A 13,754-nucleotide genomic window follows, 5' to 3' on the forward strand; every position below is an offset into this window, starting at 1 on the left:
CACAGAATAATCTTTTATTACCTCTTTTAAATCGTATATCTTATAATAAAGTAAGTCAGCATGTAGGTACTATCTATTTCTATGACACAACATTATCTATCAACACAACCTCACATGACCAGCAGCAAAAGTGTTAAGACGCCAAATGATTGTTAAATTTTCTATTTTTTATTTTAATAATTGATTAATGTAATTTCTGATGTAAATGAATGTTCGTATTTTCAGATGATCATACCAGAGTTATACTGAAGCCTTTGCCTGGACAAAAGAAGATGCATGATTATATAAATGCCAATTACATTGATGTAAGTTTTTTTTATAATGCTTAGAATGCAATATACAAGTATACAAAAGTTTAACTTAATAGGAGGGGGAAAAAATGGATATAGTCACATTAACACAAATGTTAAACTAAAATGTGAACACTTTGAACTATCTACATATGACTTCAAGTATGCAAACATGTTACTGGTTAGCAGATATAACATATCCAAAACCATACCCTGTCTTATTTTTATTTTACTTATTTATTTGTAGTCATCATAAGAGTTATTTTTCATGAATTTTATATGCCAGAAAGACAGTGGTTTGTCGGTGGTCATATGTACTTCAATTATGCCAAATTTTTTTATACTGTGTGTGTATGTATGAGAGATGTACTATAAAATGTTTTTAGGAGGTTATCTTACTTAACCCCTTAACTGCCACGGGCGTATATATACACCTTGCTCAGCCGATATGTTAACTGCCCCGGGTTATACGGCCTTCCAAAATACTGTCATTTGCTTTGTGCTGCTATCCGTAAAATTATTCGCAAAGCTTTGTAATGCAACACCACAATGACCTTGACAGAGTATGCGAAGGAGAATACTATTTCGGAGAAGTGTGGGAAGAAATTGGAGAGAGGGATGTGTCTAAAGCGGTGAAAGTAATGACTGTGGGGTATTGGCCGGTGTTTGAGTAAAACATACTTTTTTTTTTTTTTTTTTTTAATTCTGTGTCCTCCGTTTTCGTTTACTTTTTGTAGTAGGTTCCAGGAATAAAGAAAGATACAACGGATGTTTCAAACCCATTTATCTTTTTTGAATTATTTTTTGATGAACTGCTCGTGCTTCATTACTGAAACTAATTGTTTCGTAGACAAGTATGTGAACAAACATCTTGCAAACAAAAAATCAAGAACAAAATTGTGGCGTTCAGTTCACAAGGAATATATGTTTTTTTAGGCATACTGATTTCAAAAGGTATAACACTGAAACCTGATATGTGATTTACTTGTCTAAAAATAAATTGATCAAAACTCCATTTTAGGGATCTTTTTTATTGTACTTTCATCTTTTTATTATACTTTTACTCTAAACATTAAATTTTGTGCATTCATTTTTTTTATTCTTTATTTTGTGAAAGTAAACAGTTTTTAGAAAGTAAAACTTGCACTTATTTTCTCCCTAATACATTGCATAACTACGCGCACCTGTGTGAAAAACTGTGCCACTGGTAAATGAATCTTGTACTTTTTCTGTGGCAGTTAAGGGGTTAAGGAAAATAGTTTTATATAGAATTTGAATGTTTTTATGCCAGACTTATTCATTAGAAAGTAAGATCTCAGATTCATTAGAAAGTAAAATTTTAATTCAGCTCTCACCTTGGCACTATAAATTGATTTGTGCTTCCATTTAACAAACATATAGTTTTTTATATTTAGTTTTGAAGCGATGTTTCTGCAGTTAATTATCTAAAGTTTGAAATTTTTTAAACTTTCTTATCAAAATTATCTTGAGCAGTTCATCTCCATATGCTGCCTCACAAGCCTGTACTTTTTGTATAGGTACAGTGGTCTGTTTTAAAAATAAAATTTGGGTAATTATTCTGTGCTTTGTTTCACCATAAAAATTTCCAAGGTCTACAGTGTTAATATCTGAAAAGAAAGTTATGGAAATTGTTTCAAATTTTCCAAATGGCAGAACAATTTATGAGTCATCTTGTACAAATACATCACCAAGGTAGTCATCTTAAACAGAGCATCTTCTGGGAAAACCTAAATAGACTGTATAGAACAGGGATTCTCAACCAGGGGATAATTACATCATTCTGCCTTCCATACATTAAGGGCGAGATTGCAGTCAGCCTTTTACTTTGACACATTAAGGATTTAGTTTTAGTTTATGAATATTAAAAATTACTTTTATTCAAGTTTGGTATTTATAAACATTTTGTTTACTTTTTCTTAATTTATAAAATTTATTAATTTAAATTTATGTATATTTTTCAAGTTTTGAAAAGGAGGGAGGATGATCATCTGGCAACTGTGAAAAGGATACGGGGGGGGGTAAATGGTTGAAAACCACTGGGATAGAGCACTTAATCTGAAATTGCAATATAGAAATGACACAAGTGTTAGATGAAAATGATTTACAGTAAACCCTTGTCAAATGCAGATTTGTGGAATGTGATTTTGCCTATTCATGTAATCGTAATTGTTTCCATTTAATTTTTCAAATGCTAGAATTTCATATATATGTAGTGCATTGTGAAGTCAGCCACATTACAATAGCCGAAGAAATTTATAAATTGCAAAAGAAATTAGCAGCAAAGAATTTTTCAGTCTTGTGGAAAGATGTCAAAGAATTAATTGAGAAATGATGAAAAAGAACTGGGTGATCACATAGCACTAGTTGACCATTAAAGCAGCAATGGTACAGAAGGAAATAACTTTTAAGAAGTTAAATAAATTGATAAAAAAAGTACAAGAATTATCTGTTTTGCAATCGAGATTAACAGAATTGAATATAGAAAAGGGTACTTCAGAAGAGGTATTCAAAAACTGCAGTCCTTACCATGAAACATTTCAAGAGTTAGGTCAGTCACATTGCCCCAAGCAAAAATCACCATTTAAAAAAAAAAAAAAATTGGATCATGTAGCTACTTATTAAGCAGCAATACAAATACTGTGTCAATTAATATATGTTTCATTTTTCCCTTTTAACTACAACACTATTTAAAATTTATTTACATTATACATACTTTTTAAATCTGAACTATGCTAAGAACGATTTTTCTATAGGAAGTTAACTTTACAGAATGCGATTTTACCATGCACATAGTGTATTAATGATGTAAACCTTTCGTGACATTTTGCAGCGGCTTACTATATGTTGATGGCTAAGCTTTAACAGTTACCTTTAAATAGAAACATTCAAAAATTAGTTTCCTTTTTACTTGATAAATAGCAGCTGGATAGTTATTGATCTCTGCAAATAAGATTATAATCACCACAGTCATAAGGTACTATGTTTATTATTTTCATTATTCAAAGCTAATTTTGAGAATCATTTTATTCCTCATATACAGCTGTATGTTTCTTTAGTGTACATTAACAAATACAGAAGAGAAATTAATTATAACCACCATATGTATTGCATCAAAATTAAATTTTAAATTTTGCTTTATATATTGTATAAGACACCAAGTAGCTCCCAATGTTCTTTCAGCAAGTTATCATGATTTCCTCTCGCCATTTTATGATGATCCACGAAGGTATCAAAACTTTAAGTCAGTATCACATACATTTAGGCAAGGGCAACTACCTCATTTTTACCTCAGATTCTTGTTTCTTCATCTAAAGGTCGCTTAGTAACTGAATTCTCATCTTATGTTCTTTCTGTAAATTTTAAATAATAAAAACAAATTTGTTTTTTCACTGTGTTAGTTTTTATACAAATTGCACATTTGTCTTTGCATATTTACAGGGTTATAACAAACCTGCTGCATATATTGGTACTCAAGGACCTTTGCCTTCAACTTTTGATGATTACTGGCGAATGATTTGGGAGCAAAGAGTATACATTATAGTTATGATAACAAATCTAGTGGAAAGAGGCAGGGTGAGTTTTGTTCAATTTAACTAGCTTGACTTGATTTCTCATACATCCATTAATATATATATATCCAACTATTCATTTTTATAAAAGTTACACATGTATAAATTTTAGTGTGTATTATATTAGTATTTATTGCACAGAGACTATTTTCAATGACCATAAATAATTCTAGATTTTTCAAAGAAAATTTTACCCGAAAGTGCTTAAATGTTGCTATTATATATAATATTTGCTATTATATATACATAGTATTTGCTATTATATATAGTAAGAAGTGTAATAATTTGTGAACTTGTATTTCTTGTGATTTTTTTTTTTAATCTAATTAGTTGTCTCCTGAAATCAAATGTTGTAACTAACTTTATTCAAGTAATATACTAATATAGATATTTTAGTAGCTGTTGCCTACTTTTTCATGATGCAGTTGTAAACAGACTTTTTCCAATATGTAAATGTAAATTTATGATACTTTTTCCATTAAAGCTGAAACATGCTTTTTTTGTGTATTTCCTTCCATACATCTTTATCTCATTTTAACAGCAACAGAGAAACATTCTCTAATTTTTCAAGAAAATCCTGCAGAAACCCTCTGTAGGGAAAGAATGTATACATTATTTTAATTTTATGAATCTCTTATCAGTTTCCTTAATTTTGTTGTGTCCATCAATATCCCTCTTATTTAATTATTTCAAACATTTTATTGTGATTCATTTGATGCAAGCTTTGGTTCACAAAACTCAATCCATATTAACTCATGGCTTTATAAGTAAATGAATCATATGACAGTAAATAAATTAATGTATGATGAACTAGCAAGTTATGATTGTATTTAGAACACCTTTTTCTTTCTGATAGGAAAGCTCTTTCAGCTTTAAGTAACATTTTAATTTCATTTCGAACTTGGTTTCGCTTTGCAAATACTCCATGTGGTAGCTTGTTGCAAGCTTTGAATGTCATACCTTTTAGTAGAACAAGCAGAAACAAAGGAATTTCTCCTTCTCATTGGTTTAAAACCTGGGAATGAAGCTATTGAGGCATACTCAATGTTTCCAGGGGATAAATGGTTGAGATTCAGTTGTTCATTGCTCTGAAACAGGAACTGGAAATTCAAGATAGCAATTGATTGATGATTGAGAAGCATTGCCATCACAATGAAAAACTTCTTTTATGCCATCTTCATTTATTACCGCTTCTCGAGATTTCTTTACAAAATCCGTTAATTGGAAAATTTCATCTTTGTTTTATGATATCCGAGAAACCTTTAAAATTAGCATCTATCATCATCAAATTTAGCTATACTTCACTATACCTATTTGGCTATGCATCATGAGCTTGGCGACTAATGACAAGTTGTTCCGTTAAATTTTATCATGCTTCTATCCACTGAGACAATTAAGCCTGAATTGTATTAGTTTAGTTATTTATTATACTTATGTCTCTTTCTTGCACATGCTGAAGGCTTATCAGAGTTCTGAATAAATTAAATTCCCACATATACTTAAGCTTTATTGAAGTCTGGTGCTAGATATCTTACCACCTCTGTGGGTACTAAATTCTGCGACTTGGCACTGCCATACGAGCCCTCGCGCTAGTTCTGGATTTATGTGAATAACAAATCAGTTATTCTTAATTCAAATAGCCTTAAATGTAATCTTTGGGTCTATGAGTATCATTAACAAGATCTATTATTAGCACATGTGAAAAGAAATTTTTGTTAAATTTTTCCTCGCCAACATTTTTTAGCGAATTTAACTTAAATCTGTAATTATCGCCGAGCATAATGTCAACATAAAAGTTTACCATACTCCTTTATTATTCGATTACTAACATAAAAAAAAAAAAAAAAAAAAAAATTAGACATTGCTACATGAGAAATTACTCAAGTTGTCATGTTTTGATAAACATGCAATGATGAAAGGAAAGTATAATAAATAATGATACACCAGGTTGGCATCAGATCAACGATGTATCTATGGGGAATGTTTAGGTTTGAGATGTGTGCCAAGCAGATATGCAGTAACAGTGCTAAGTTACTGATCGTACAAGTTTATGCTAAAATGATTGTTTCTTCAATAACAAGGTATTTTATTTAGTGTGAAAGTGAAATTAAGAATCGGGAGTTTCCAGATGTTTTATTATGCATAGAAGGAGGAATCAAATGCAAGTGAGTAAAGCCTACGAGAAAACATTGGTGGTTTTGAGATCCGAATTTTAGATCATTCCGGATAATGGACATCTGGATTTTGGACTTTGTACTGTACTGCTGCTAGATGAAGAACAGTGAATTACTTCCCCTTTTAATAGCTAGACTTATTATCTGCTTTATTGGTATATGATTAGGAAAGTTTTTCTTTTAATAATATTTTGAAGATTTTCAGTTTCACTTTTGCTGTTATGTAAGTAATGCATCCTCTGTGATGTGTAAAAATTGTTTGATAAGGATTAATTTTGAAATTGTCCATTTCAGAAGGATTTATTTTAAGCACTTTACTGTTATTATTGGAAGAAGAAATACTTCCGCCCCCCAAACAAAGCATACTTTAGAAGCATGCATTAAATTAAACATTAACATTAGAAATTTATGAGTACATGTATAAATGATGTTTAGAAAAATTTAAACTACCATATAGCTTTTCAAGTTTGGTCTTAAAACAGTAGTTCCAGTTTAAGAAATGAAATGAATAAGGTAGGCTTTAGTGTTGGTAATGTGATAAAAGCCAAAGTTTAAAGTATTAATTTTATATTAAATTTTGATAAATGTTAAAATAAAAAAATTGTTAATAGAATTCAATTTTATGTGGCTCCTAAATTTGTGGTTTCTTTAGGCCTAAGCAGTGTGTTTTTTCAGTGCTAGTTTTGCATATTACATACTTTTTTAAGACCTTTATCAGGATAGAAACAGCTTACTAACTAGAAGGAGCTAACTATAAGTAACTAAATTTAATTAGCTTACTAACTAAAATAAAATTCAAATTTTATGTTTTTACATCATTACATAGCTGGTAGTCTTTTATGCACAACTTATATTTTACTGTTTCTTATATTCATTGTTCTTTTTTGTACAAAACGTTATATATTTTTTGTATGAAATATTTCTACTCTTAATATAATAAAAAGCTATTTTTGAAAATGATTCCTCAAGTTATGTGCCTTTCGTGTTCTTTGAAATCTTATTTATAAATTTTGACATTAGAATAACTTGTACCTCCATGCATAAAAATCACTTTGCAATCAAACCACATCTTAGTAGAGGGTTTTAAATATATATATACACACACATATCTTAGTTGTAAGTGGAAATGATATGATACAATATGTATCCATTAAATAGGTGATGTTATATTTGCTTTACTTGTATTTTTTAAATTATTTGAAACAATCATGTTTTGTTGCCCTCCTGCCAAATGAGAGGCACAACTTAAGTGAAATAACCCTTTAAGTCCCAATTTGGTAAAAAATAATTTATCTCTATATTTTTCTTGCATGATTTTCCATTTTGGGGACAAGGTATCTTGATTTAGCTCAAACCATTGAATGTATCTAAATTGTTTTATGTTTAAATGTCAGTCATTTAATTAATTTTAATAAATAATAAGCATTGTGCATATAGATGTATTATAATTTTAAAATTAAAACCGAAGTGAAATGAAAACTATGATGCATTATAAGTATTTTTCACAAATTCGTATATTTACTGCAAACCATCTTTCTTATTTTTGTTATTTATTTATTTCTTGACTTTAATCTCTTTCTGTACTCATTTTGCTGTCTTTTGATTTCATAATATTTAGTTTGCTTTTTTGGCTTTCTAACTTAAAATAAAGTGTGTTGCCTTCTGTTCTTCTAAGAAGTTTTATTTTAGTGAAACTAGGAGCAGATTTCTAACATAGGAATTTTCTTAAATTAAAATTTGAGTAAGATCACTTAATGGTGAACTTCGAATTTTTTTAAAAAAAAGTTGGTCCGTAAAAATAAATATACATATCATCTTGTATTTTGTCTTATTGATATTTGAACTCGCCCTAGAATCTTCTGTTATCTTCTCAAATTTACTGTATTAAGATTTAATCATGTAATTTTTCCCCTACTTGCATCTCCTTTTGCTTTCACGTGTATATATCATCTGTATTTGACTTTTTAGAAGCATTATACACTTTAGCATCATTATTTTTGTGCTGTTCATGAATAGCATGTTCTTGATTTGAGAATATTGAAGTCAATTTTATTATCTCATTTTGTTGTGCTTTAAGGGTACCGGTTTTTATTTTAGTCCTCCTCTAGCTTTTACATCTTTTGCTTGTATGCTGCATATATTATTTCATTTGAATTTTGCAAGCTCTGCGTAGTTTTCGTCTTAACAATCATCGTTTGGGTTTTTTTATTTTTATTTAAATGGAAAGTTTAAAGTAGGTGTATTCAAAAGGATATGATAATATAATATGTTCATTTAAATTAGGATGGATTGCAAGTAGCAAAAATATTAATTTACTTAATGCAACTTGTGTTATTCAAGTCATGACAGTTGGCAACACACAAAATTCTGGGACTTAAAGTGCTTTGTAACCCTCATTTTGGCAAGAGAGCAGAGAAGTGATTTAACTATACTCACTTAATATGGCACATGCTCTCTTTGCATGCCAGCTTGAACCTAGCACTTCTGATTGGGATGACACAGTAAGTACTTTGTCTTTTCCTCTTCTCCCTTTAAATTTCATTTTCCAGTTTTTCTGTTTTTCTGCCATTGTTTCTAAGCCTAATTTATATTCAGTCAACAAAAAATGTGATTTCGAATGTTTTTTTTACTCATTTTTGAAGGTTTGCAGGTTTCACTTCTTTAAAAATAGCTAATATTTAGCAAAGTAGAATTTATAATGATTGCATTGGGGCTTAAAGAGTTGTCTTGCATTGTGCTCTCATAGCACATGTCGGTATATTTATTCTAAATGTATTTTTCTGTTATTTTTTTAATGCAAGTGAAATAAATACATCCCATATGAAACCGAAAAATCATATCTTAGTTTCCGTGAAATTTCTAGTAGTACGTTTTTCAAAATAAATCTTGAATCTTACAAGTTGTGGCTTTAAATTTTTATTCGTGCAGTATGAAAGCAATAACTATGAATGAGTAACTTGTAAGATTATGTGTAACATCAGTATTTTCATTTCGTGGGTTGTATTTTTACTACAATTTGAGATTTTTCTGTTCTGTTTGTAAATAAAGAAAAAGCATAAATGTATATACTGTGCATATTTAAAGTGCATTTTTTAGTTTGAACAAATATGTGAATTTTTTGTCTTATTTTATTGCAAACATGTAATCAAGCAAAGCAGCTAATAAAATCATTTTATTATATTATATAAAACCTGACCTTAAATATCACGCAGAGGCTGTTACATACTTGAAGTTTGCTAATTTTACAGCGATATGCAAAAGTTCATTTGAATTAATTCAGATTTATGTATTTATTTTTGAACCAAAAAAATCTGCATATTTCACTAACAGTAAAGAAAAAGTAATTAAATGAAATCTATAAAAAAAATCTTAAATTGGTAACTATTTTTGGATGTAGAGTAGTTCATGAGTAATATGCATTTCAAATGTGTCATGTGTATCAATTGTATGCTATGTGTTTTGATTGAATGATATTTGAAAGCATATTAAATGCATATATGTAGTTACTTGAGAGCATTTTTTTTTTTTTTTTTTGGATAAATACATTGTGGAGAATGATTTCATTATTTTAACTCATCTCAATGAAAAAATGAAAATACTTTTATTATTTTGTTTGTATCTCAATGGTCTGGACTGATTTTGTTCACATTTACAGGGTAATTAAATCTAATATTAGTTCTTCATGAAATCCTATATTGCCAAAACAATTGCATGAAAGTATTTGAATTAGTTTTAAATATGATCATATTTAAATTTAAAATATAATATTTCTTATCAATTTCATTTTCTATCAATCTGAGGTGATTGGTTTTAGTGTTGGAATTTGCTAAATTCTGTGCTAAGTACAAACCTGCAGTTAGTGTTGTTTATGAAGATTTTGAGGTATTTACTATAGTCATAAAATTTATGTTACATATTTGTAAATATTATCATGTTCTTTTATGCAGTTTCTTTTGTTAAAGATTTAGTGAAAAATAGAATAGGGTACAATTTAAAAAATTCTGTGGTTCTGAGTTAAAGAACACCTAACTACCTATAAACTGGCTTTGTTTCAGAGGAAGTGTGACATGTATTGGCCAAAAGAGGGTACAGAGACTTATGGTATCATTCAAGTTAAGCTAATAGAGGAACAAGTTATGGCTACTTATACTGTTCGAACATTTGCTATAAAAAATACCAAAATGAAGAAGGTATGTATGACTTTCACATGGTAGATTATATTCATATAGCATTTCTCATTTCTATTTCACATGTTTGATAAAAAAAATTTACCTTCACAAAACCAATGTAATTAAATAAGACTATGCGGGTTGTGTTAAAAAATTATAATGATTATTTGCTGTTTATAAGACATAAATCAACCTTATAAAGTGAATATAATTTAACCTTCTGCTGTAGGGGTGTATTTCAGTGGTGATGATTTTAAATTATAGGATGCAATGTGAAGTGCTTGCATAACCTAAATTGTGTAACCTTGTGTGCTTTAGCATAACCTAAATCTATAGCCTGCAAGCAGCTGAACGGTAAAATCAGTGAATACTGGTAGCTCAACATGTTATCAAATCCTCGTGGTAGTGTATGTGGTTGTCCCAATCTTTAATGTGAATATGAGCTATTTTCCCTTTCCTTAGACAGTGTGTGTTCCCTTGTGTGCTTTAGCATAACCTAAATAATCAGCCTGTATTGTGTATTTTTTAACAACAGTTGAATTTACCTCTGAATTTTCATCTTTTGCATCTGAATATTTTAGTGTTAATGAAGCCCACAATTTCAATATGTATTGATCTGGAAATTGGAATACATCTATGCTTGAAGGTTTTCAAGATGATCTTTTAGCAGAAAACACTTAGAAATATTATCTTAAAAAATAGTTGCAAGACCCCACTTAATGCAAATGATGCATTCCAATGAGTTCCAGTGTTAAACAATGTCATCTGAATATGTAAATAATGGATGTAAGTGAAACAGAAGAGAAAATAAGAAGTTTTATCCTATTTTTTTTACTTTGTAACATTTATTATTAAATACTCTTTTGTTACATTAATTATAGACTTATTGTTAATATTGATTTTTATTTGTAATACATTTATGAAAATCAAAAAAGCTGAAGTACAGATATGATATGATGAAAACCCTTTCTTGTTTGACTACTTTTTTTATTGTGTGTGTGTGCGGGGGGGGGGCAAACTCATGTAGCGTCATTTACCTCTTCCTTTTGAATTCAACAAGTTGTCGATAGCAAGACACTGTATCAATGGTGCTTCATCTTGCATTATCAAAATTTAAATCATTTTGTATAAACTGATCCATAATTTCTGTTATAGTGGCTAAACTTTTCTAGAATGTCCATTGAAAGTTCCTTTTGGCTCTCATACTGAGACTGTCATTTTGTCATCTTCGTGCACTTGTTCTACTAAGTCTTTAGGATTGTCATTGAAAAGACTTTCACCAGCTGTAATTTGCAATAATTCTTCAATATTTGACATTTATGTTATCCAGCTCTCTTTCATTAGCATTCATTTGTTGTAATGTCAACTCCAGATAATAAGTGCTTCAGCATTTGATATGCCTTTATTCATTTTTTGAATTAATGAGCCTGTGTTTGGCGGCAGGAAAACTCTTATCTACTGGAATGCATGCTTTTAAGTTGGACAGATTTGTTGGATGACTTGGAGCATCATTAATCAAAAGTAAAGTTTTTAGTTCTAGTTTTTTAAATATACAGTAGTGTTTCACAGATGGGCAAAAATGTTTGGTAAACCATTTCTCAAAATTTTTTATAGAGATTCAAAATTGTTTGACTTTCAAATTACTGCTAAAGATGGTTTTGAAATTCCCTTCAGTACTCTTGGGGTTTGGGAATGGTAAACAAGCAGTAGTTTTAATATAAAGTCGCCATTAGCATTACCATACAGTAGAACTAAATGATCTTTTGCAGCTTTAAATCATAAACCAAAACATCAATACCAGCATCACATGTGATTTCGGGAAATCTCTGTACTACCACATAATAGTGATATGGCACTAAGTGAGGTCTTACTCTACTTTCATGATTGTTTTACCTATTTCCCCTCCAAGAACTGAATTTTAAAGGGAAAAAATTCAAGAGACCTTTTGTTTTTTTTTTAAATGTGTAATTTGAGATAAGAAAATTTGTCTTTAAAATTTTCATGAGTTTTGTTTTGGTTTTCTGACTATGTTTCCAAAATATACCATAGATGTAATGCAGTTCACTTCCTTTATAAGAAACTAAAGCATGAAAAGTGTGCATTTATAAGAAAGAATAATAAAATATGTATGGAACGGTGTAAAAATGTAGGATGATGTTACAGGCTTGCCATGCTACCAGGAAAACTGGAAAATGTCGGGGAATTCAAAAATTGATCAAGAAAATCTGGGAATTTAAATATTTTAGTCAAAATCTGGAAAAGTCGGGGAATTTCTTATGGCTATCCCCAAATAAGTGAGTTTTGCGCCAATGTTGGAAGCAATCACTTTCTTCGTGAATTATGTCTTGTAAGCATCCTTTGGGTAGCTTGTGTAAAGCCAATTTTTGCAGCTCCAATCAAATTGCCTTTTAGAAAGTCAAAGCTAGTTTCCAGTAACCTCAAGAATCAAGAGACTCACATGTTGAACTGAAGAAAACACTTTCACATTCTCATATATATATATAAAATAAAATAAAATAAAAAAAAAAAAAAAATTGGTTTAACACATCAAATTGGTTAGTATACGTTACACACAGGATTTTGCAATATTACGATGAGCAGTAAATGGGTCATTTTGATGTTGGTGACAGTTTTCAAATTTGTGCCAAAGCCATAGCATATACTAGGATTTTACTGAAAAATCTTTTAAACCTTTTTTTTCCTCTTTAATAAATGCCTCATTTGTCATTTTGCAGTAAAATAAAAAAAAGTAATCCATCCTCTAGGCTAACCATTTTAATATTTGCCAAAATATCGTTAATTATTGTTATTCAATTTTTAAGTAATTAACTTTATTTTTATGTTATTCATAGCATGTAATGTGGCTGCTTCCCTCTAAATATATTTATTATTAGTTAATAATACTTTCATATTTCAGGCGATTTTCTCTGGCATTATCCTGAAACTAATTCTAGAGCAGTATTATGACATACTATCACGAAATTTAATGCACATATTTTTTACTTACGTATGCTGCTAAATAAATATAAAATACCTGAATTTATTTTAAAATATCATTAAATTTTATTAGATTTCTTTCTTTTAGCTGCAAAATAACTGAAAAAGTATTTTTAATCTACACTCATGTCCATAAATTAAGGATAATTCGGAGTCACACGGAAATCGAACTCTAAAATAAATATATCACCTGTAAAATCGCTACACACATCTTCAAGAATCATATGCAAATTTCAGAAAGAAACCAGATGACACTGATGGTACGTCACAATGACGAGAGTGTAAGAGAGTGATATATAAGGAATACAGGCAAAGAAGTAAAATTGTTCGCAGGTGCTTTATAAGCATTTCAGTGCAATAACCGAATAGTTACGACACAAAGGACGCATTTGGATGATTTACGTGGTAGAATTATCAGCCGTCTGGAATGTGGGCGTACCCAACTGGAAGTATCAGACGAACTTGGAATTGCCCAGAGTGTTATCTCCAGGCTTTGGCAACGATTCCAAGATGATGGTAATGTGAGTAGACTTT

General features: G+C 29.8%; 1 protein-coding gene across 3 annotated transcripts in view; it reads left to right on the forward strand.

Moving 5' to 3' along the window:
* The window catches only part of Ptp99A (Protein tyrosine phosphatase 99A), a 391,659-nt gene that overhangs the window by 317,708 nt on the left and 60,197 nt on the right, over window positions 1–13,754 (forward strand). For all 3 annotated transcript variants that reach the window (XM_085807691.1, XM_085807688.1, XM_085807689.1), the window contains 3 exons: window positions 226–305; window positions 3,750–3,884; window positions 10,110–10,244. In XM_085807691.1, the coding sequence (XP_085663817.1) occupies window positions 226–305; window positions 3,750–3,884; window positions 10,110–10,244 (350 nt within the window). The remainder of the gene's footprint in view (window positions 1–225; window positions 306–3,749; window positions 3,885–10,109; window positions 10,245–13,754) is intronic.

The sequence above is a fragment of the Stegodyphus dumicola genome, chromosome X1, assembly GCF_044657685.1.
Source record: "Stegodyphus dumicola isolate Sdum_Otavi_A_Nest chromosome X1, ASM4465768v1".
NCBI lineage: Eukaryota > Metazoa > Arthropoda > Arachnida > Araneae > Eresidae > Stegodyphus > Stegodyphus dumicola.